This window comes from Candoia aspera, chromosome 5, assembly GCF_035149785.1.
Source record: "Candoia aspera isolate rCanAsp1 chromosome 5, rCanAsp1.hap2, whole genome shotgun sequence".
NCBI lineage: Eukaryota > Metazoa > Chordata > Lepidosauria > Squamata > Boidae > Candoia > Candoia aspera.
Window position 1 is genome coordinate 100,682,276 of NC_086157.1, and position 26,036 is coordinate 100,708,311.

General features: G+C 38.6%; 1 protein-coding gene across 1 annotated transcript in view; it reads right to left on the reverse strand.

The window, feature by feature from the left end:
• DYNC2H1 (dynein cytoplasmic 2 heavy chain 1) overlaps positions 1–26,036 on the reverse strand; it is a 191,783-nt gene that overhangs the window by 11,724 nt on the left and 154,023 nt on the right. Inside the window, exons 83-85 of the mRNA XM_063305843.1 lie at positions 13,646–13,762; positions 7,412–7,621; positions 7,124–7,213 (exon numbers count right to left, since the gene is read on the reverse strand). Of these exons, the coding sequence (XP_063161913.1) occupies positions 7,124–7,213; positions 7,412–7,621; positions 13,646–13,762 (417 nt within the window). The remainder of the gene's footprint in view (positions 1–7,123; positions 7,214–7,411; positions 7,622–13,645; positions 13,763–26,036) is intronic.

Here is a 26,036-nt window from a genome sequence, read left to right on the forward strand (position 1 = left end):
TGAGTGAGCTCTATGCCCAGGAAAAATTAGTTCACTGAGATATTTCAACCTATGGAAAAGGTTTAGGTTCCATTTTGTATGTTAATTAGGAATGGGTCACATGCATTTTGCTGAATATTTCCAACCCTACTATTGATAATCCGTACGTTGTATGTTATAAGAACTTAATGGAAAGAATAAAAGTCCTTAAAGTTTCATGTAGCTTCTTTTGCCACAATTTACTATCTTCCTTACATTAAAACGAGCAAATTATCCCCCTCTAAAAAAAGTCACTATCCCAGATGATGGCAAACATGTCACTTCTATTTAAATATTTCTTGTCACATTTGATTTCAGGTAGAACCTTTTAGCCTAATAACACCAGAAAACCTGCAAGTCTCACTTGTTCTCCAAATCTCCTTCTAGTTCTGGTGTTGGATGTCTGTTGCAAATGACAAAATTGGAAAAGGAGGCTGTGATAAATATAAATATTCTTATTACAAATATTGCTACAGCCATACTGAATCATGGCGAGAAAGGCCACAGAAGTGATAATATCACTAAATGAACTGTAATTTGTTGTTCTATCACAGTATCCCCACACATTGCTGTTTTTTTTTTCTGAGACAAAGCAATTTAACCAAATGCCCTTTAAATGTGTCACAACACAGATTACAAATGTTCCTCCCAGATAATTAAGAGTGATTTGAGGTCTCCCCCCACCCATTCTATTTACACTACTGAGGTTGGTCATATCTGCATGATTCTTTCAATGATTTAACAGTTCCTGTTATACTATGGCAGTAATTGCAGTTCTACCACTAGAAAGATAGCATGAAGTAAATTGTTCAGCATCAAACTGGTCGTTAGAGCCATTTGTAATTTGGGCTTAATAGATTCATTTTACTAGCATATTCAAATAAACATTGAATTCAGGTCTTCCAGACACTTATGGGCAAGCAATTATATTCAATTAAATTCTAAGAGGCTGCAGTGGTTGACAACTGCATTTTGTTTTCAAATCTGAAGTCATTTTGTAATCTGTTTGTTTGTTTAATAAAGTTTGAGGTAGATGGAGGCTACTATTTTGAAACTATATCTATCTATCTATCCCCCCTCCCCCCGTTCAATCGTGTCCAATTCTCAGAGACTGCTAGACAAGTCCTTGCAGTTTTCTTGGCAAGATTTTCGGAAGTGGTTTGTCACTGACTCCTTCCTAGGGCTGAGAGTGAGTGACTGGCTCAAGGTCACCCAGCTGGCTTTGTGCCTAAGGCAGGACTAGAACTCAGAGTCTCCTAGTTTCTAGTATGATGCCTTAACCACTGCACCAAACTGGCTCTCATCTGTCTATCTATCTACATTCTAATAGCTCACTTTTAGTATCACATTATTGGATGATTAAACTTAAGGGAAAATATTACGAGAGCTGAGCACAGGGATTAGCTTAATTTCTGAAGCAATAAATTGCACCACGTTTTAAAGTATCTTAAGAACCAAAAGGAATCTGGCTTATTATATAGCCCTTTTTCCAAGCACAGAAGGCAAAATATCAGGCGCAAAAGATGCATGTATTCAGTCCAAACGTAATTCTATCTAAAATAATTTTATTGAGCTTTAAAATTGTTGCAAGTAACATTTCAAACAAGGTTTTACATATTGATATATTTTATATGTAACTGTATACTTTTATTAGTATAGTATAAAAATGTAGAAAATCACAGAGGTGACCTTGAAATGGAATGCGATGGTTTGCTAAACCTGCTTTTAAGAGAGAGTCAGGCTTTAAATATTCTGTTACTATAGCCTGTATCAATAAAATAGGATTCCAGTATTTCTTGTGGAGTCTGCTTCCTGACCAGTTCTACCTTGAAGGGTGGACATCAATCTTGAAAGCCTCACTGTGTTTTCCCTCTTCTCTCTTATACCAGATAGAGTTAAGGTAGAGCCAGTTTAAGATTTTTTCTAACATTCTCTTCTTTTCCTGGACTTAAATCATGCCTTGCCAGTTGTTGCATTCCTTTTCCAAGGTCGTCTCTGTGATTCCTTACACCTTAGAACCTGAAGCCATTGGTTGGGCAGTATGGATTCTCCAGTTCTCTATTCCAAATGTCTTGTATATTATCGCCATTAATTTCTATGAATTTTTTTTTTAATTTATGGTAGTGATACATTGTTTGTTTAGTCTCAATAAAGGCCTTCTCCAATACACTCAAGTGCCTCTGGGATTTCGTTCAATGCATCATATAAGATAGTACTGCCAGTTCTCCATCCAAGAAAGCCTCAAAGGTAATGGGGCTTCAAATGAGATTTCTGAATGAAAAATATTAGACCCAAAGAGATGGCAGCCCCCAATCTTTACAAGTCCAATGAGAATCTAGTTCATGATATAACTGTATAGTTCAAAGGCATTGGGATGAAGGAGAAAGTTAGCCTTTTCTGACACATAGGTAAAGGTAAGGTTTCCCTTGACGTAAAGTCCAGTCATGTCCGACTCTAGGGGGCGGTGCTCATCTCCGTTTCTAAGCCTTGGAGCCGGCGTTGTCATAGACACTTCCGGGTCATGTGGCCAGCATGACGACTCGGAACGCCGTTACCTTCCCGCCGAAGCGGTACCTATTGATCTACTCACATTTGCATGTTTTCGAACTGCTTGGTGTGCAGGAGCTGGGACGACCAACGGGAACTCACCCCGCCATGCGGTTTCGAACCGCCGACCTTCTGATCGGCAGCTCAGCGGTTTAACCCGCAGCGCCACCGCGTCCCTCTTTTCTGACACATAACAACACACAAATTTAATGCATTGGTGCATACATTTGTACACTTCAGCCACAATATCATTGGTGTCCATGATTTTAACATTACAGCCTCAATGGAAGCCCTTGTATTACACTTTTGTGCAAGAGACGTGAATGCTGATGATTGAAAACAATTCAGCCAAAGCCATGGGGCTGCTAGGTAAGATAATTCTTGTGATGTGAGGGGAAGGATGTAATGTAGCAATAGGAAGGTTGGTGTGATGGTTACCAGCTGGTGATGGAAGGGAATGAAGAAGGTACGGAAGAATAAAATGCACCAGAAGGTATAAAAAATCGAGGAAACTAGGAATACCCAGAATCTCCAGGAGCACATTCATATCTTTTCATCTATTCATTTCATAGACGAGATCCTTGCTTTATGTAGTGCTGTATTAACTGTTTGAATTCAAGCAGAAGCTTCTATAAGGTTTTTCTACATGCAAAGAGACAGCTGTGATTACTGACAAATTGCCATTGTTGCTTTTCTTTCTGTTGGAGTGCGCGCTCTCTCTCCCCCCTTTCTTTCTCTCTCTGTGGAGGTGATACATGTGTTCCTGCTACTGGGGGGAAAGGGCCTCAGTACAGTGGCCTGTATTAAGCTGTAGCAACCATTATAAACAGAGCCTAGCTGTTGGTAAGATATGCTTCCTCCTGTTCCCCCCTTAAACAAACAAAAAAATAATTTCCCTAATTAGGGAGATGGATGGAGTGTCCAATTTGCAACTAAAGCAAGGAAGAGCAACATAGTACAAAACTATTTTTAAAATGTCTCAGAACTTCCTTTAAAAAGCGCTTCCTGCTTAAGAGGCAGGAAGGGATAAGCTGGGTTCCTACTACCCCACAGCATCAGAACATTACCTTTAACCCACAAGGGACAGTATCCTCCAAAGGAAGTACATAATAAAGAATACACATAGTCCTCAGTTACTGACCACTCGTTCAGTGACCATTCTGATGGTGCTGCATGAGTGGTACTTATGACCGGTCTTTGAAGTTCTGGCTGTCCCAGCAACCTCACAGTCATGTGATCACAATCCGGGCACTTGGCAACCAGCTTGCACTTGACAGTTGCAGAGTCCTGTGGTCACGTGATCACCATTTGTGACCTTCCCTGCCAGCTTCCCACAAGCAAAGACAATCAGGAAGCCAGCAGGGAAGGTCTCAAGTCACTCCTGTAAGTCACTCCCACTTCCACCACTTTTTCTCCCAAGGAGCCCAGCTACATAGTACAAGATCCCAGGGATCTCGTACTCTGCAGCACATGGCTGCCTGAAGCACCCCCCCACCACACTCCATAGTGCACGCCCCCCCACCCACCTGGCCACACTTGTGTGGTGCTACGGCAGCCACCTGCATACCCTCTTGTGCCCAGCAGCAGCCAGCCCTGGCCTGGCTGTGCTCGTGCCGCAGCAGCCACTTACCCGCCCACTGGCCTGCTTGCGAGCCGCCCAGGACTTGCGACTTCCTGCTAGCTTCCCCATTGACTTTGCTTGTTGGAAGCTGGCAGGAAGTCGCAAGGAGGTCTTTGCTTAATGGCCCATGACCCTCGCTTAATGATGGCAATGGAACTGTCGGGATTGCTGTTGCTAAGTGATGCAGCCACGTGATGTCATGCCTTATGACCACATCACTTAGCAATGGAAATTCCGGTTCTAATTACTGTTGTTAAGCAAGAACTACCTGCAGACAATAGAGCAAGTCATGCCCTTAGTGTTACAAACCTCTATATATCAAGTATCAGAATATTAGTACAAGGAAAGTACTAATCTCAGAGCTTCCCTAAGGTTTAATACATTTTCATGTCCATACAGTGGTCTAATATACCTAATAATCCTTGGCAATAAGACAGCCTGAAATGTTAATTTGCTAGTGCATTTCTCATCTCATTGTGTGTACCCAAGGGTAAAACAATTTTACATGAAAGAATAAAATTAAAATCCTCTTTATTATAGAACTTCCTAATGCAATATCCATCAGCTACAAATAATTGTAGGATATTTATTATGTGAATGAATTTGGGAACAGGCAGTAATAACCTTTTAACTGCAATATTTGTTTGGGGACGTGCTGTGAAAAGGCCTTTAAATCAGATTTCAGAGACTGTCAAGGTATTTTATAATATCAAAAACATTGTTTTTAAACAAATATCTTCACTTGTGGTTTTGAAAATGGGTAATTAAATGTTACCATTTTTTTCAGTAAACATGACAAATATTATATGACTATGAAACTCTGAACAGATAAAGATTTTTATTTTTATACAAAGTATACATATATTCCAGATACAATTTATTTTTTTAAAAAATCTCTAAAAATCTTTGAGAAAATATATGGGTCTGAATGATTCCCTTGAACTTAATTACCTATTAAATATTCAATAAAAATATATGGTAGATTGGGAAAAGTATACAAGGCAAAATATCATGACAGAGGTACCATCAAGAGATTTGCTAATGCCTTAGTCTACAAGTTTGCTCAAAGGGAATATCAAAAACCTGCTAATTATTCAGAAATTAAGCAAAGGTATATTTGAAATCGACAAAATTGTGCAAGTGGTATACGTAATCAATTTTAAAGTCAGTAGCAGAAGATAATCAGTAAATTATTTTTGTTTTCTTAATGTTGCTGAATGTATTATAATGCATTACTATATTGTTAAAGATATATTGACCCAGCCATCTGCAGCCATAATAGTATGTAAAATGAAAAAAAAAAGCAATGGATGTTAATAACGTCAACACATTTTTAATGCACGTCACATCACAGTCGTATTCCCTAGTTCATTTCAGATTTTTAAAAGAGTTGCTATCCCCTCGACTCACTGTTCAAAGGGATTTAGGATCAGTCAGAAACCTTATTATGCCATCAACTCTCAGATATATACATTCTAGAGAAGACCTACCAATTTAACATTGTAAGTGCCAATCCAGCTCCATGCTAGTGTATCTACACTGCTGGAGCAATTCCACTGGTATAAATGGTTAAAATGATAGAGACATAAGCACATTCCATCCTCATTCAATGCTAAGAGACTGGGGTCACTGGGAAGGGATACTCATTGCCTCCCAGGAAAAATATGATGACCAAGCGACTAAATGAGCTGTTGATATCGACTATACACCTAGCAGTTGATTCCTATGATTCAAATTAATTTTGTACACAGTGACAGCACAACGTAATCCATGAGAGAAAGACCATCAAATGGGAGGCAGTGTGGCATGAAATTCTCTCTCCAGCCCCATGTTGGATAAACTGAGATCATAAAAGAAGGGTCAGAGGATGGAAAATGTGGAGAAAACAGGTTCTACAAAAATGGGACACTTTACATAGTCTGCCTCTGAATACTTAGAAAAACAGTATACAGCTAATATTTGCCTTCTCAGTAATCTGCAAACTGTACCCCTACAAATATCCATTGTCACTCTGTACATCAAGGATAAGCAAAAGAATGGAAAATTCATTGCATAAATCAATCTGCTGCAAGTACCTTTCTTATCTCCCTTTATCCCCTTTTGCCTTTGAGGATTTTTTTTTTTAAATAATAAACTTCGGAAGAAAAACAACCCTTTTTTCCATTATAGCTGGGAACTGTATCCCCCAAACAGCTAAAAGATACCTAGCACTCTACTCAAAACTATGCTAGCAGCAGCCAGCCCTTGTGAGCACTTTGTTCTTGAAGGATCAGAGTCAGCCACAGAGACCATAATATTCAATACACACACAGAATCATAGTGCAGCACCAAAAAGAAAGGAGTATATATTGATTTGTTACTGCTGCCTCTTTCCAAACACAAGGCAAATATATGAACAGTAACTCCAGAAGTGTGCTCTGGTTAGCACTCTTGTTTCCTTTTTATTAATTTCCACTGTACATCCAGGGCCAGAAATACTAAAAACTAGAAGAAAATGCTTGGAATTATGTGTTGTGGCTGCTGCTGTTGTTTGTTACTTTGTATGTCTCTTTTATTTTCAGTGGATAGTTCCCCAATGATACCTTCCACAAACTCAGACTAGATCAGATCTGCCTACCATGATCAGAAAGCTTTCAAATTTTTCAACTTACTTTTTCTGTAAGAGTGCCTGATCTCACTAAGCCCACATGAAGCCTAACTGCATTTTACACTATTATCCATAATGTATCAAAGGAATTTCTATTCGAGTATAAAATCTTGCACCCCCGGGAAAACACCATTCTGTATGACGTTTTAAAAGAGCCAATTCCTTCTGTAGCATGGCTTTATACATGAAGTGGTGCAAGATGAAAAACAAGGACACTGTACGTGTGAATTTTATTACATTATGAACATGCTGAACTTAAATATATATTTTATGCTGCAATAGAACACTACCTGAATAGCATGTGCTCGGGCTACAACAGCTCTCAGATACTGTAAAGGGTCTTCTGGACCTTCCCATTTGCTCTGCCATGTTAAAGGGCACTGAAAAAAATGAACAACAGATGTTGTTGAGTGTTGTGATTCACAAATCTTGTCTGCATTTCCACAATGGATAGGAAGACTTCTTTACCTCTGTGATTCATATGGAAACTTCATACTTCCTCAGTTAGCTGTGGTTCAGATTTATTTTATTTACTCAAGAATGATGCATCTTGTACACAGAGTATTGAAAAATCTTACCTTCTGGTTTAATAAAGCACTGGCTAATTTTTGAACTTCTGAGCTCAAGAGTGAGGTTCCTCGAATTACTTTACTGAGAGCAGCAAGAGACTGATGAATACTCTGAACTAAGCGAATGGCATTAAATTGTTCTAAGATAATGAATGAAAGGATTGGAGATCCTTGCCGTTCAGAAGGAGGAGACACTTTCTGATGAATCAGATTGGAGTTCTAAAAGACAAAAATCCCCAAATATTCAGTTAATGGGCTAAATGAGAACATCCTTGAAAATATACATAAATAGATACTGATCCCAGAAGAGGGGGACCTATGGTTTCCATTATTCTAATCTTCTATGGTATGGGTCTAAGTATCCTGGAAAAGTATCTTTCTCAGAATTGGAGATATGCACTGCTGCTGTGATAATGAATGTACTTGGAAAGAAGGCATAGAAACTTGAAACAAGCAGAAAACAATTTTAGCACAAAGGGGTGGTTATTTTATAATACCCTTCAGAATTAGCATGTTTATTTCTAAGCCATTAGTAACTAAAGCTCTGTCTATAAAGAAGATTTAAAAAACATAAATAAGAATGCAAGATGAATTTGAAATGAGTATGTTGGAAAACCTCTGATACTGTATCTTTAATACAGCTAACCAGTGTTTTCTCTTTTTTGCTTTTTTTCTCTTTTATGGAAAAAAAAGTATGGTATTTCCCCAGAAATTCAATTTTCAGAAAGGTAAATTTTCCTTGTTCTGGATCGTTCAGCATCCCCTCAGCAAAACCTCTTGGTCTGGCCTTGATGCTATTTACTCAGGCAGTAGCTGTGACAAGGAATGCTTTCTGTAACTTTGAATGTTGTTAAGAGCAGATTAGACTATTGGAAAATTCAGTATACTGAGTTGCATTGGAAGAAAGTTTGGAAATTACAAGTGGTACAGAATACAATTGCCAAAAGTTAGACTGGAAATTGATTGAGCCAATCTGGTCTAGAGGTTAAGGTGCTGGGCTAGAAACCAGGAGCCTGAGAGTTCTAGTCTGGCCTTAGGCATGAATGCTGGCTGGGTGACCTTGGGCCAGTCACTCTCTCAGCCCAACTGACCTCACAGGGTTGTTGTTGTGGGGCAAACAGGAGGAGGAAGGAGAATTAGGTATGTTCGCTGCCTTGAGTTATTTATAAAAAACAATAAAGGTGGGATAGAAAATAAATAAATTATTTAAACCATATAATAATCTTACTTGTTCAATTCTATTTGTTTCTCTGCCAAATTCAAAGTGCTGGTTATGAATGTTAAAGCCACATCCTGAAAGCTTCCTTGCTTCCAAATACGGTGGCATAGGCAGTTAATGGCACTGTTTTTTTGGTGCATGTGACACCACTGCTCTGTGAGCTGCACTGGCTTCCAGTGTGGATGCATCTGGAGGCAGTTCAAGATGCTAGCAGTCACTTTTAAAGCCCTTCATGGCTTGGGACCATGGTTACTTATGGGACTGTCTCTCCCCAGTTGTTTCTATCCATCCCACTCGGTCCAGCAGAAGAGGCATGCTCCGGGTGCCATTGGCTAAGGCGTGTTGAGTGGCAGGGATCAGAAGGAGGACCTTTTCTGTCATGGCGCCCACCCTATGGAACATCATTCCAACTGAGATAAAGTTAGAATTTCATTTATATGGCCACCCACCTCAAGCAAGACACTGGATGGCTAGTAACAATTTTAAAAAAAGCAAAAAACCCAACAAAAATACAAAATAAATAGCAGCAGAGATAAAAACAGCAACTATCAGTACAAATACAGGACAAATATTTCAATAAAATACACAGGCTCCAACACTGGTTGACTGGTGATTAATTTAAAGCTACCAGATTAGAGCTTGAAGGCATTCAAATTGATGGAATTATTGTATGTCATAAGTAAATGGTCAGTTTAATATGAATTATATCTCAGATCCATTAATTCTGGATCCAATCCAGCGTATGGATTATTGTATTGCTTCTGTAGCTTAATGCTGTATTTCCTATTTGGGAGACAGTTTTGGCTGAAAAACTATATTCAGTCAAATGCATTAATTTTCACATCTGCTTAGGATGGGAGGAGGATTCTAGTGACACAGAAAGAGAAATCATTTTTTCAAAAGGCCAGACTTAGTATTCCACCAGAGATAAAATGTTAAATGTCTGAAAATTTTGATATCCTAGCAGAGACTTTGCTTATTTTTCTGCTCAGACAAAATGGCAATCCATTCATAATATTCAAAGTCTCTTTGCTTCATGTATTCACTGAAAATTTGATGTTCACAAGTCTGACCAAAGCGCAACTAGTTTCTAATTCTTTAGTTTAGTTTTTGTGGCTCTGGGGCCTTGACTTCAGAAAAAGAGGCTGAAAATTACAGTCACTCCAAATCTACCCTCCAGCTTCCAAATCCACTTTTGTGTTTTTAATAGATTGTGATTTGCTAGAAAGGTATAAAGGTGCTGTGTTTTTGCAACAGAAAATCACGTGATTGGAAATCTGTCTTCAGTCCAAGTATATACACCTTATCCTTCATCCTCACGAATAAAAAAACTAATAGAATAGAACATCATTTCAATAACAAAAACATAGTTATCCACTATGTAAAACAAGCTCTTCTTAAATTTTAATCATTAAAAATTTCATATATTCATTTTTGCATATATATTTATTTTTGCATACATACTGCATTGATTATAACCACACACCTTTTTTTAGAGAAACAGAGATGAACATGCAAATTACTGTGGATTAATTCTAGCTATACAGACTTGAGTGTACAAATAAAACCCTACAAGTTTGAGCCTAAAACTGATTTGTCTAGAATTTTAATTCACTAAACAAAATAAAATGTCTAATGTACTTATACAACTGAAAATGGTATCTGGAATTTACCACAAAGATCCATTTTCTACAATAAAGCCAGGACATTCCACAGTGGGACATATCAGAGCTATCCTTAAAGACGAAAACTTACTTGCTAGGACCAACTTTCTGCAGGACCAATATGCAAAAAAAGCTTTAGCTGAGGCATACCATTTAATGAAGGAGGACCATTTAGCAGTCCTCCATTTATCTCCCTGGGGGCATCAGAGATAGTGTCAAAGGCAGCCAAAGTGATTGTGCTCCTAGTGGAGTGGGCCACAATTCTTTGTGGGGTCAGTCTATTCTGTGCCTAATAGGTCAGATTTGACCCACCTAGATAACATAGTTGGCAAGGCCTTGAGGAGCAATCAAAAGGCTATTAGAAGACTGTCAGACACACTGAACCCCTTCATTTGTTTCAAGTAGATCTTGATAGTTCGTCCTTATCTAGCTGGGTTGTGGGTCTGAGACAGAAGAAAAAGAGGATTACATCCTGGCTCTGGTGAGACTGAAGAAACCATTGGGCATAAAATTTGGATCTAGGCCTAAAGTGAGAGTGTCTGGCTGGATGCTGCAAAACTCCTTCATGTTGACAGTACATCTATTCCTAAAATTCGCCTGGCTTTTAGGAATGCCACTTTCCATGTCAAATGTTCTATAGTTACTTCACAGAAGGGCTTAAATTAGAACATGAAGTACTATCCGGAAATCTTATGAGTAATACAGGTCAATTGTGGGTGACTGTCATAGATCCTTTCTTTAAAAATTGTGGCAATAAGACAGGACACATGGATTTATTACAAAAGTATACTATCTGATCCACCTGTACAGAAAATAAACTTGGCACTCACATAAGCTAGGTTGACAGTTCTGGTTTCCTACTTTGTTTGGTCTTATCACTCTATACTTTTAGGAATTTACCTTATAGATTTACTATAAGTTTAGCAAATAAATCTAACTTCATTTTTACAGTCAGGCTTTACTTATAACTTCTTCTGAAGCTGATTAGTTTCTTCCTTTACCCCAATCTGGGAATTGTTCCCACAATGCACACCTAATTGCTCTAAGGAATAAAATCTCCAGTTAATAGATGTGAGAGTCTATGTGCAAGGATCCTCGTGCCAAGACAGCTACCGATCTGCATACACAGAACTAATAATTTGCACTGTGTCAATCCGTTTGGCAGATTTCCAGGAAATACTGCTGTCAACTTAGACACTTTCAGTGAGTAAGAGTGTGCGTGTTTGTATATGGGAGAGAGTGAGACAGAAAGATAGTACACATTTGAGAGACAATCTGAGAGACAATATCTCAATTGCTGTTTAAGACATTTCAGGGACTTCAATGAAAAGAACATATAAACGTTGCATTACTAATGCAAAACATTTTTTTTTCAGACATTCCATTCAAATATTCACTGATCAATAAATGGGGTAAAACATATACTACAGATCATGAAAATCAATTAATTTTATATCAAACAGTTTGTATTCAATAACTTATTCCAATAACATTTTACCAAAGATACCAATGGCATCCATAACTCACCACGATGATGTCAAAACTATGAAAAATGCCTAATGACATGTGCTGCAATTATGTACTTGCATCACAATATCTGATGTGGGTATGCAAACTGCGGCACTTGCATGATGTCTTCCTGCATGTGTCATCATTTGCCACCCCCCCCCCCTTCTCTCCACTGCTGACCTCCAGGAAAGATCTGAGTACTGGTGTAGGTATATATGAAAGTAGGATTAAGTGATTGACTGATATGGCGTCCAACTCGCAAAGTAACTTTCAAAGATTGGTAAAAGTTGCATTTTATACTGGTTATATGGTGATAACAAAAAAACCAAGGATGAGTTTTGCAGAAAGTGAAAGTACAAGTCCTGTTTGAAAAATAATTGTAACATTAGAGAGAAATAAATAGAGGTATGAACATTGGGATTCTTTTGTATGCAGATAATGCTATATTGTTGGCTGATAACCAACAATCTGAGCATTAGATTTGCAGCAAATGTTCAACAGAATGTATGATGCAATGTGGAGTAAGGTAAAGGTAAAGGTTTCCCTTGACGTAAAGTCCAGTCGAGTCCGACTCTAGGGGGCGGTGCTCATCTCCGTTTCTAAGCCTTGGAGCCGGCATTGTCCATAGGACACTTCCGGGTCATGTGGCCAGCATGACTCACGGAACGCCGTTACCTTCCCGCCGAAGCGGTACCAATTAATCTACTCACATTTTGCATGTTTTCGAACTGCTTGGTGTGCAGGAGCTGGGATTAACAACGGGAGCTCACCCCGCCGCGCGGTTTCGAACCGCCGACCTTCCGATCGACAGCTCAGCGGTTTAACCCGCAGCGCCACCGCGTCCCCGCAATGTGGAGTAGGGATCATAAAATTAATCTATTGAAGATCAAGGTAGATATGTTTGACAGGGAAAATGGAGCAAACAATTTCAGGTTATACATAAATTAGAGCAAGTAGATACATTTATGATAACTGGTAGTTTGTTTATAAAGATGGATGCAGAAATTTTAAATTGTGCAATAAATACTGTTAGAAAGCCAGTGGACAATATTTGTTTTGTTTTGAGGAATGGGTATTTGTGAAAAGAAAGAAAATGTGTCAAGTGCATGCAGTCTCCCACTTTGTCAAATGGAAGTGTATTATGTCAGAAGAATCATAAAAATAAATTAAATGCAGTGGAAATAGGGTTTTTAAAAGTGTTGTTTTTTTATGCACTAAAGCAAGAAGAGAAACAATCAAATACTAAATAAATGAATATGAAACTGAAATATGGTGCTGAAAGAATGTGGACTGAATAGAAAAGGAAGTGGCAATATGAAAGAAATACCTTATGGTGATTTGATCTATTAAAGAGAGTGAATGAAGATCAAATAAAAAAGAAATATAAAAAAAGAATGAATGGGTTGGAAGGAATGGGAAGACTAAGGAAGCCATGGTTGGATGGAGTTAATGACATCTTCAAAACAAGATGAAAAGTCCAAAGAACAAAAGGCAAATGCATGAAGTAGTATACAGACATGGCTGAAGCAAAGACAGTTTGCAAGGACAGAAAGATATAGAGAAGCAGAGTAAATGATATTAGTGTAAACTAGATTTAGCCATATTTCTTTCTCTTTTAACTCATCTCATGCTTTTAATATCTTTGGCTTACCATATCTTATTCCTTTACTGCATTTTGCATAATGTTGTATATCCTGAGAGGAATAGCCTGAAGCATATTTATTTGTTTGTTTATCAAATTGTCACCGCCCATCTCCTCCCACTCCTCCCATACATATCTTCAATATGTATAACAAATATGGATGTTAACCTAAAACAGTCTTTTTTTCACCCTGCAACTGACCTTCTTACCTGATTAAGCTTTTTCCATAGATTGAGGACTGGAGAAAGCTCATTTGACCAGATTTCTCTGTCAAATTTACAGCCAGCTGTTACAGACCTACTCAAGATCCGAAGTTGTGAAATTACCTGTAAGAGAAAGAAATGTATTATGAGAATATGGAGACAATTCCCAATAAAGTTACAGAAGAGGTCCACGCCTATATATTTTGATACTCTTCGGAAGGCTGTGACAGAGATCATAATTGCACATAAAGATTTAACCACAGATTCCGTGATGAGAACACTTTACAGAAAAAAACGGGCAATGATTGCTTGCAAGTATATTCAACATACAAAATGCAACAAGGTGTCTTCATATTGTATGAATTATTTGTGTTAATAATTACATCATCAGAGATAGTTTAGGCTGATTACAAAGGATTAACTTTACACTTCTGTTTGAGACTATAAAAAAGAAATGTTGTTCACAGGAATTCATATGAGATAAAGCTGGTTATCTTGGAATATAGAATTATATTACGATTTGTAAAAAGTTTGAGATCAAATCTATTTGAATAATCACTTGAGAATTTACATGGTGTCTCTGCATCATATTTGTTCTTGAAGCCATGTAAACATTTATAAGTTGTAAGTCATGGAGATATGATAAATACATACTAATTTATTTATTTTATTTTATTTATTAGATTTATATTACTGCCCCTCTCCCCCAATGGGGGACTCTAATTAAAAAAGACTATGGAATCTTATGCTGCAGATTTTGAATATATGAAATATTTTGCATGGTAGTTGTAAACATGCTGATCTAGGACAGATGAAGTTCACATTGAGAAAATTCTGAATTTATCACTAATGAAAACATATTTTTAAAATATTTAAATATAGAATATTTATGTATATAGAGATCACTACAAAACATTCAAAAGCACTTTGTCGTATTTTGTATGCTGAATATACTTACTTGTTTGGCAACTAATGCTCAGCATTTATGTATGCTTGCTCCATCTGTATAGAGATGCAGCAAGTAAAGAAAGGATACAAGTCTGTAAAAAAAACCTGAAGAAATCTATACTACAGGTAGTTCTTGGTTAACGACCACTCATTCAGTGACCAAAGTTATGACAGCATTGAATGAGTGGTACTTATGACCAGTCCTTGAAGTTGCGGCCGTCCCAGCACCCCCGTGGTCACACGATCATGATCTGCATACTTGGCAACTGGCTTGCACTCTGGATGGTTGTAGCATCTCATGGTCAAGTGATCACCATTTGCGACCTTCCCTGCCAGCTTCCCACAAGCAAAGTCAATGGGGAAGCCAGCAGGGAAGGTCACAAGCCACTCCTGCAAGTCGATTCCATTCATGCCACCTTCCTGCACAGCTTCCTGCTCTCTGGAGCACCCACCCCTGCCCAGCTGCACTTGCACTGGGTTGCAGCAGCCACCAGAGCACCCTCCCATCCTCCACAGCAACCATCCCATCCTGTGTCTGGCCGTGCTCACACTGAGCTTCAACAGCCACCTGAGCACCCTCCCAAGCACTCGCCCCACACCTGGCTGCGCTTGTGCCAGGCTGCAGCAGCCACCTGTGCACCCTTCCACCTTCCACAGTGCCCACCCCCACCTGGCTGCACTCCGAGGCACTCACCCACCCACCGGCCTGCTTGTGAGCCTCCTGGGATTTTCCAGAAAGGAAAGTCAATGGGAAAGCTAGCAGGAAGTTGCAAGTCATGGTCATGTGAGATTCTTGCTTAATGACCTCCAATCCTCACTTAATGACAACAAGGAAAGTCACTGGGGAAGATAGCAGGAAGTTGCAGTCATGTCAGGTCCTCACTTAACCTGCAATCCTCCCTTAACGACAGCAACAGGATTGATGTCACTATTTGAGTAAGTCATGTGACATCACACTTTACAACCACATTGCTTAGCAATGGAAATTCTGGTCTCAATTACTGTCGTTAAGTGAGGACTACCTGTAAAGACAAGCACTCCATATCCATATCCTTTTTATGTTTATTTGAGGAATTGATTAAAGAGACATGCTCACGTCAGCTTTTCAGCTTTCTATAAAGGGATATTAAAATAAATTCCTTGCATACGTTATAATGTGGTAGAAAATTCAGTTCAGTATTTTATTTTAAGTAATTGAGTTTCTATATGTATCTATACCTGAAATTTACATTGCAATTTACTATTGCTGAAATGCTTAAACATCTCTTTTTATGACTGATAGCTTTCAGTCTTCCTGGTGCCAGGCAATACATGCCAAATTGTAATCTTATGGCTTTACATGGGCAGCCATTACCATGATGGGTTACGAACATGCACTAGCTGACCTCAAACAACAGGTCATCGATTTAGAGCTGCAATCATATTTATCAGTTCTACCTAGAAACATCTTTTTGAGTCATTCTGAATATTTTCTCTGACCAGCCAGATACCTAAGCTGCACAACAATTCCAAAATTTAACAGCTGTTACTGAAGGGAGATACCGAAATATCCCTTTTGAACAGAGACTGTGTCCATGTGGTGGAGGAATAATTGAAATGATGGAACATATTATTTTGTATTGCTCCCTCTATGCAGGTGCTCTCCAGGAATTACTATCCCCATTCTTCACTCAACATCCTGGTTGTTCTGACTTGTTTTATCTTAAGTTGTTACTATCTGATCAATCTGATTTTATTTCGTTGACCAGAGCTAAGTACTGTTCTATAGTTTGCACAATACGTCATAGCATTTCTTCTAATTTTTCTTAGATATTTTAGAATTTTATGTGTTTCTCTTGTATCCTAATTAATTGTGATTTTGTTTTATTTGCTGGTCTATGACCAAATAAAGATTGATTGATTGATTAAACATCTCTTTTGTCTTCTTTTTTAAATATGGTAGTACCCCTTAAGTAATGTCAAGACCCACTTGAGTCAGGTTTCATTTCTTGTGACAGCATGGATATCCAGTACGTTGCTTGGAAATAATATGAACATGGTTTGACACTGATCTGTTCTGGGATATTTGCCTGACTTCCCAGTCTAGCCCACTGCTCTGGAATTTTCTGGTAGTGTCTCATCCAAATACTAACCAGGAATGATCCTGCTTAGCTTTTTGAAATCAACCAAAGCCAGCTATGTGCTATCAGCCAGCCAGGAAATACCTTTTAAAATCATTATTTGTGTTTTTAACAATGGACTGGTCATGCTGAAATTAAGTCACACTGATTTCAGAGAGTCTACTCTAAGCCAACTAAATGTGGATCCAGTGCAATATTTACAGACTGCCATAAAGGCAGCCCACACAAAGAAATCTGTTTTGCTTGTCCTTGCTGACATTTTATTGTGTATCTGTATCATCTATATCTATATCCTTCCATGAGGCTACACTATTCAGTTGTTCAGTACTCCGAATTATGCACTCAAAGTCCACTTCTTTCTGTATTTCTATGGATTTTCTAACCTAAAAAATGTGCAACAATGCAATGTTTCATTTTGTTTGATAAATTAGATACTGTTGTACCACCAATATATTAAAATAATCTATTAGACATGCTAGAACATGAAGCCTCACTAGTTTGTAATCTGTGGAAGTATTATTTGAAGTTGTATAATTCTTGGTATTAATTTATTTGCCAAACATTTTGGAAAATTAGTCCTTAAAAAAGAACAATTTCAATTTAAGAAGAAAGTGGACAAAACTTTTAATATCTCCTTTTACAAACTAGGCACAAAATTTTTGAACATTGATGAAAATGAATCACTTAATATACTGAAAATATTTTCCTCCTTAACAGAAATTGAAAAGAAAACAGTACTTTTGCTGAACAATAAACTAAATTATGCTTATAATAGTGTAGGACCTCCATATTAGATGTTCCTTTCTTTTCCAGCATAACCAGGGCTAAACAACTCTTGTCAAATCAATTTATTACACTTAAATTAGCCAAACCCATCTAATTTGGAATTATCTTCAATTTACCTTACATTCCATTATAAACACTATTCTCCATGTTAAAACCTCACATGGAGGACAGTGAAAAGAAATTATGCAACAGATGAAATCAGGATTAGGCTCAGCATGTGCTTTATCAGGCAATAAAATATTGGTAAGGAAACAGATATCTGGGCAGTGACACAATTAAAACAGATCAAGGAAACAACTGAAAGACCCAAGGGCTAAGCACCATTCAAAGAAAAGAAGTATGGTATAGTGGTGAAAGGGTTGCAATAGGACTGGTGAGACCACCTGAGCATCAAAAGATCACTGGGTACTTTTAAGTGATCTCTCTCTTTCTCAGTCCAACCTATTTCACAGGATCATTACTGTGAGGGGAAAATGGAGAGCTCTGTATACCACCTTGAACTCTGAAAGAAAATTAGGATGCAAATCTAACAAAAAATACGAAGTTGTGGGCAATCCATTGGCCATGTACACCATCCACAAAAAAAATGACTGAATCTACTCTATTTGTAACAGAAATTCATTGTCATCTCTGTTATAAGAATAGTGAATATTAAAAGACCATAGGTTGTTTTAGTAACCTTCTGAAATATGCATTCTAGTCTTCCACATCTCTGAACTATAATTTATGACAGTTATTTGCAAGATGAGGTTTTTACTAAGTATCAGAAGTTAAATGTGTAGGCTGTTTATTGTGTCAAAGACCTGTATCAGCATATTTTTCAAGGGAATTAGGTCTTAAAAACTTGAATACAAATCATAGGAGGCATGCTAGCTTATGCAGTTTTTAACTTAAGCAAACTAAGAGCGAATCTTTCTGTCACAGTAAAGGAAAAATGACATTCATGCTGTCAGCTGTGAATTTGATTAAATTTCCGAAGTAAGTGTCAGTTGTTTCTTTGAAGTGGCATGTTATGAAAATATGGTTAGTCTTCATTTTATATAAAGCTGTGTCATTATGAAGAAGACTCTGTCCTCCACCCCTTGCTGTCAAGGATCCAGAAGCAACAGAGGATATACTGGGTATAAACAGCCCAGTTGAACATGTACATTTCTACTGCTCCACTTGCTTGTGAGAAAGAAACAGTGAGAGAGAAATTAAGAGTAAGGATTCATCCTTGTTTACCATGAAAGAAATATTTCTCAATACAGTAATTGTTTTTAAAGACCATGTTCTCACAATATCATTTCCATCTCCTCCCTAGTCTCTAAAGTTGTCTTCAGTTGTTCCACCATTAAATGATGTTTTCACTCTTCTCCTACCCCCAAATTGTGTGCTGCTGACAATCTATAACACCTTGGTGAGAACACTGATGGTCAAAGACTGGAATCTGCCCAGATCTTACCATCTGGCTGCTGGCCCTCTGTGGACATTTTGGCTGTGGCTGCAAGAGAGACCTGGCTTAAACAGAAGCAACTGCTTGTGTAATGTCTAACCACCACTTCTGAAAGCATGGTGATACATTCCAAGTGATATGCCTACCAGTCCTCTAGAAGACTGCTTTACCACCTTATAAACATGTAAACAGAGGTCTTTCAAAAGACTGATAGATCAATTTGTACCAAAATGAAAATGTTTTGCATATTCTACAAGTTTAGGTTCCCAGTTTGATATCTTTGGTAACATATCTTTTCCAATGTTGTGCTAAATTTATCCTTATTGCCCTAACATGTATCTCAGTAAGTTATATTTTTTGATGCTACGTTTCGGAATTATGCCTAGTAAAAAGCTGCGACATCTGTCATCCCATTGATCGCCAGGGTTGATTCAGCTGATCTGGCTGGCTAGGCGGGTGTCCCCTTCCTCCCTCACTGCTCCAAATGTGTCCCTCCCGAAGCTGTGTGCTTGGTGGAAGAGGACAACCATCCCAGATGGAAGGGGTGAACCAAACTTCGGTCAAGGGTATACGATAGCCACGCTCCCCTGCAGAACCTCCAAACAAGCTCAAGGTCCTAGTAAAAAGAATTGTGGTTTCATTTCAAATTTGATTACTAAACTTCTCTGAAAGGTGCTGTGTATTTCTTTCCAGAATTTTTGAAGTCTTTTTACATGTCTACCACATGTGGTAAAATGTTTCTTCTGTTTCATGGCATTTCCAAAATTTATTACTATATGATTTGTCTATCTTGGCAATTACTGATGGAGTTGTATACCAATATTTTATACTAATCCAAGGATGAAGCAATATGTTCTTCTTTGGCAGAGATTTTATGATAGTTTACAATAATATGTTTAATCTGATTAAATTAATACTATACTAAATTTATAGTCACTTGTTTATTCATAAATACTATATAATACCATACTATAATATGGTATTATATAGTATTTATGAATAAACAAGTGACTATCTATAAATTTAATACATAAGGTAGATTTTGTTTATTTTTCTGCTTTTTTCCCCTTGTCTTCCCTTTTTTCTGGTTTTAAATCTTTTTTTAAGTTTAAGGATTGTTCAGTTCAATTTTGGTATTTTAACGTATTGTGGTATTTTACCTAAAGTTTGTATTCTTCTATAATAAAGTTTGATAAAAACATTACTATAAATAAATAAATAAATAAATAATAAAATTGAGGAAAGCAGAAGTTTCTGACATGCCAGCGCAAAAAACTTAGTGAAGTGCAGGTAGTCCTCAAGTTATGACAGTAATTGGGACTGGAACTTCCATCACTAAGCAATGCAGTCATAAAACACAATGTCATGTGACCACATCGGTTAGTGATGGCAATCTTGCACTCCCCGTTGCTGTCATTGACTGAATTCCACTGGTCATTAGCCGATCCAAGCTATTCTGGGCTTGATCCCTCCCAGCCCCAAGCCTCGATAAGGTAAGGGCCTGCCTCCTCTTCAACTCCCCCCACCCACTTATCTCCCCCCCATCTCTGCCCTTTTGGCCACCCTGTACCCTGCCTTGCAGGGTGGCAAGCCACCTCAGAACCGTGTGGCTCTGGGACGGCTTGCCACTCTGTGGCTCAGGGGCTTCTTGGCATACTGCAGCTCTGGGGCTACAAGAAGCCCCTGAGCTGCAGTGCAGTGCAAAGCCACAGTCACCCCTGGAAGCTTCAGCCACCCCAGCAGTGGGGTACAAAGCTGCAGCTGCCCCTGGAGTCCCAACTGCCCCAGTAGCGTGATGCAAAGCTGCAGGGCCCTGAGAAGCTCCGGCCACCCCAGCAAGGCAGCGCAAAGCTGCAGCTGCCCTGGGAAGCCTCAGCCGACCCAACCCAGTTCCAGCCGCAATTGCCCTCATCTATCTTAGGCCCTCTTCCCCAGGTCTCAGAAGGAAACTGCTGTGTGCAAGTTTGGGAAGAAAGCCTCATGCAGCCAGCAGCTGCCTTGTGAAGAGCCAGGGTGGGTATGTTTGGTCTGCAGTGGGAGGAAGAAGACAGTGAAGGTCAGCTAGGGCATCAGGAGCTGCGGAGTGCAGGGGGCCAAAAGGGCATAGATGGGGGGAAATAGATGGGTGGCGGGAGTTGAAGCACCCCTGTGGTCATAAGTGTGGGTGGGCTGCCAAGTGCCCGAATTTTGATCACGTGACTATGGGGGTGCTGCAACAGTTTTAACTTCAGGGACTGGACATAAACCCCTTTGTTCAGCACTGCTGTAACTTTGAAAGGTCACTGATTGAATGGCTGTAACTCAAGGACTACTTGTACAGGAAACAAAAACAAATGATGTAAGTTCAAAATTTAGACAAAAATCTCTGTCTCAGATATTAAATGAAGATGGTAAATATAAACAGGCAAATAAATAAAAGGCAAAGTATTTTAACTCTCGGAAGAAAGGCCAGAATAAGATAAACCCATAAAAACTCCCTAGAAGTAAATATGTTCATGAAAACTGTTTACTTTTTCCATGCATGAAATTGTTTAATTTTTGAGTTCCATCCCATTGCCTTGTGCCAGCCTTTCTCTACTTTTTAACCCTGGAGGAACCCTTGAAATATTTTTCAGGCCTTGGCGAAGCCCTGCACATTCAGGCTCAAACAGAGGCCAGAAGTTACTATATTATTATATTTGTTTCATGTGTAGGTCTGTATATATGCATTAACTATGTTCTTAAACTGAAAATTAAGAATGAAAGTTACCTTGTTAATGTGAAGTTGCCAGAATTTGAAATAATGTTTTAAATAAATCATGATCTCCCAGGGAACCCCTAGTGACCTCTCACAGAACCCTAGGGTGCCACGGAACCCTGGTTGAGAAACCCTGCCTTATTCTGTAGAATTTACTGATCTCACCAACCACATGTACCAATCACATGTACGCTTAACTCAATCATATTGGTCAATTGTATGTATACAGGATTCTAATTTGCATAACTTTATATGATATATATTTGCATAACTATATATAAAGAGATTTATTTTTTGTAGTATACCTTGCTAAAATATACAATTCTTCACAATGAAAAGTGTCCTGCCTGGGGCTATTTCTGTCCGACAACCGCATGAGAGAAAGGTAAAATTTCATAACAGTATTTGCAAATCTACAGACAGATTTAACAGCTCAGGTATTCATCAGAGATCAATATATTTGTTTATATTAATATCCTTCTATATCAAGGTGGAATAGTTTATATCAATGATGTTTAAATCACTAGTCAGTAAGACTTGATTTAATGATTTAAAATCACTATTTATTCAGCTGTCAGGAAGATTATAGTAAAATGAATTGTTGCTTGGTGTGACCTGAACATATATTCTTCAGTATTCAGAGACTAATTTCACTTTTAGATGATATTCTGTATATCATATAACACTATTATTTAGTCAGATTTTTTTCAGATTAATTTTCATTACAATTGGAATTAAGTTCTTAGGACAAGCAGTTTGTGAAATCATTAGGAGTAGAACCAGTTCCAATTCAATTAATTGTTGTGGATGTTTGAAAGACATTTTTTTGCCTTGATGCACTAGAATAAGCATCACAAACTTCTAATTAAACTTTTAAAGTCTATTAATAATCTTGTTTGTTCTGGCTAGCTTTCCCCAACAAGCAATAAAAATGAATTATTATTTTAACAAACAAGCACATGCACTTTTTTCTTAAGCATTTATAAACCTTTTAAAAACTCAGCAATTTCAGAACAACCAGAACAAAGAATAAACATTCCAAATTTATTTCTCAATTTTAAAAAAAGATTATTCCAAAAGAAGAAAAGATTCTTTCTATGCCAGCAGAAGAAACTTCTGCTATTAAAGAAGGGATCAGCTTCAGTGATCCTTGAAACCAAATGTTTAAACAATTTCTACCCATTCACAGATGTGATTTTCTTTAAAACCTCATCAACGAATTCTTAAATGGGTCATTCTTAGCATGAAATTTCATAGAATCACAGGGTTGGAAGGGACCTTGGAAATCTTCTAGTCCAACCTCCAAATTTATTGTAGTTATGAAAGAATGATTGCAAGAAGTGCGTATCATAGCCAGCAACTCCTCTTTAGCATTTAAAGATGGAATACTGGCAAGAAAATGCAATAGTACTGTAGTTGGCCTATTTCTCTTTTCAAGACTTCACACAATTCCTTCCAAATGCTGACAGCACAAAAAAATGTAAGTTGTTTTTCTACCCTTTGTTCAAAAAATAGACTTTGGGATAATTCAATATTTCTCTTTAGCCTTTCTTTTATTTCTTCATGAATTTATTCTCAAATTGGCCATCAGCCTTGGATTCCTCAAGCCCAGCATGTCGCATGATGTGTTTTGCATACAAGTTGAATAGGTAGGGTGAGAGTATACAGCCCTGCCGTACTCCTTTCCCAATCTTAAACCAGTCCGTTGTTCCGTGGTCTGTTCTTACTGTTGCTACTTGGTCGTTATACAGATTCTTCAGGAGGCAGACAAGATGACTTGGTATCCCCATACCACTAAGAACTTGCCACAATTTGTTATGGTCCACACAGTCAAAGGCTTTAGAATAGTCAATAAAACAGAAAGAGATGTTTTTCTGAAACTCCCTGGCTTTTTCCATTATCCAGCGGATATTGGCAATTTGGTCCCTAGTTCCTCTGCCTTTTCTAAACCCAGCTTGTACATCTGGCAATTCTCGCTCCATGAACTGCTGAAGTCTACCTTGCAGGATCTTGAGCATTACCTTACTGGCATGTGAAATGAGTGCCACTGTTCGATAGTTTGAACATTCTTTAGTGTTTCCCTTTTTTGGTATGGGGATATAAGTTGATTTTTTCCAATCTGATGGCCATTCCTCTGTTTTCCAAATTTGCTGGCATATAGCATGCATTACCTTGACAGCATCATCTCGCAAGATTTTGAACAGTTCAGCTGGGATGCCGTCGTCTCCTGCTGCCTTGTTATTAGCAATGCTTCTTAAGGCCCATTTAACCTCACTCTTCAGGATGTCTGGCTCTAGCTCACTGACCACACCATCAAAGCTATCCCGAATATTATCCTTCCTATACAGATTTTCCGTATATTCTTGCCACCTTTTCTTGATCTCTTCTTCTTCTGTTAGGTCCTTGCCATCTTTGTTTTTGATCATACCCATTTTGGCCTGGAATTTACCTCCCATGTTTCTAATTTTCTGGAAGAGGTCTCTTGTCCTTCCTATTCTATTGTCTTCTTCCACTTCCACGCATTGCTTGTTTAAAAATAATTCCTGATCTCTTCTGGCTAACCTCTGGAATTTTACATTTAATTGGGCATATCTCCCCCTATCGCTGTTGCCTTTTGCTTTCCTTCTTTCTTGGGCTACTTCTAGTGTCTCAGCAGACAGCCAGTTTGCCTTCTTGCTTTTCTCTTTCTTTGGGATGTATTTTGTTGCCGCCTCGTGAACAATGTTGCGAACTTCTGTCCATAGTTCTTCCGGGACCCTATCTACTAAGTCCAGTCCCTTAAATCTATTCTTCACCTCCACTGCATATTCCTTAGGAATATTAGTGAGCTCATATCTAGCTGATCTGTGGGTCTTCCCTAATCTCTTCAGTCTGATCCTAAATTGTGCAAGAAGAAGTTCATGATCTGAACTACAGTCAGCTCCAGGTCTTGTTTTTACCGACTGTATAGATGACCGCCAGCTTTGGCTGCAAAGGATGTAGTCAATCTGATTTCGGTGTTGTCCATCTGGTGAAGTCCACGTATAAAGCCGTCTCTTAGGTTGTTGGAAGAGAGTGTTTGTTATGCAGAGTGAGTTATCTTGGCAAAATTCTATCAGCCTATGTCCTGCTTCGTTTTGTTCTCCCAGGCCATGCTTACCTGTAATTCCAGGTGTCATTTGACTGCCCACCTTAGCATTCCAGTCTCCCATGATGAAAATAACATCTGTTTTAGGTGTGTTGTCCAGTAGGTGCTGCAGATCCTCATAGAACTGCTCTACTTCAGCTTCTTCAGCATCTGTGGTTGGGGTGTATATTTGGATCACTGTGATGTTAGATGGCTTGCCCTGAATTTGAATTGAGATCATTCTGTCATTTTTTGGATTGTATCCAAGCACTGCTTTAGCCACTTGACTATTAATTATGAAGGCTACTCCATTTCTTCTGTGGTCCTCTTGTCCACAGTAGTAGATCTGGTGGTCATTTGATGTGAAGTGGCCCATTCCAGTCCATTTCAGTTCACTGACGCCCAGAATGTCTATCTTTAATCTTGACATCTCACCAATAACCACATCCAATTTGCCCTGGCTCATAGATCTTACATTCCAGGTTCCAATGGTGTGTTGATCCTTAGAACATCGGATTCGCCGTTCACCACCAGCACCGTCGGCCACTAGCCGTCCTTTTGGCTTTGAGCTAGCTGCGTCATCACGTCTGGGGCTAGTTGTACTCATCCTCTGTTCCTCCCCAATAGCATTTTGACCATCTTCCGACCTGGGGGTCTCATCTTCCGATGGGATACCGACATATCTCTGGTTGTACTGATCCATTTAGTTTTCACGGCAAGAATACTGGGGTGGGTTGCCATTACCTTCCCCAGGGATCACATTTAGTCTGACCTCTCTGTCATGACCTTCCCGTCTTGGGTGGCCCTTCACGGTTTAGCTCATGGCATCATTGAGGTGCTCAAGCTCCAGCACCATGACAAGGTAACGATCCTTTGCTGAAGATAATGCTCCATAGAGTCCATTAAATTATTCCATCAGACAACTCTTGTGGGAGAGTTGATTTGGGTTTCCCCCATTTTCTTCATAGCAGCTGATAACAAAATGGTTATTTTTCAGGTACTTTCACTATCTACATTATCCTTTGTTTCTGGAATACTGAAGTCTGTGGCTTGGAGTAGTATTAGATAGGCATTTTAATCATATACAGAAGTACAGAGCATCTTCAAAGAAATGCCCACATTGCTAAATATTTACAGCAGCTATAGAAGCTATAATGAACTATCAAAAGAATTTTAAATGCCAAGTATCACAACTATTAATAACCTGAAGATTTCTGCATTTTCAGACAAGTTCCCTTCAGCATCTTCAAAGTTAAAACAGTTCT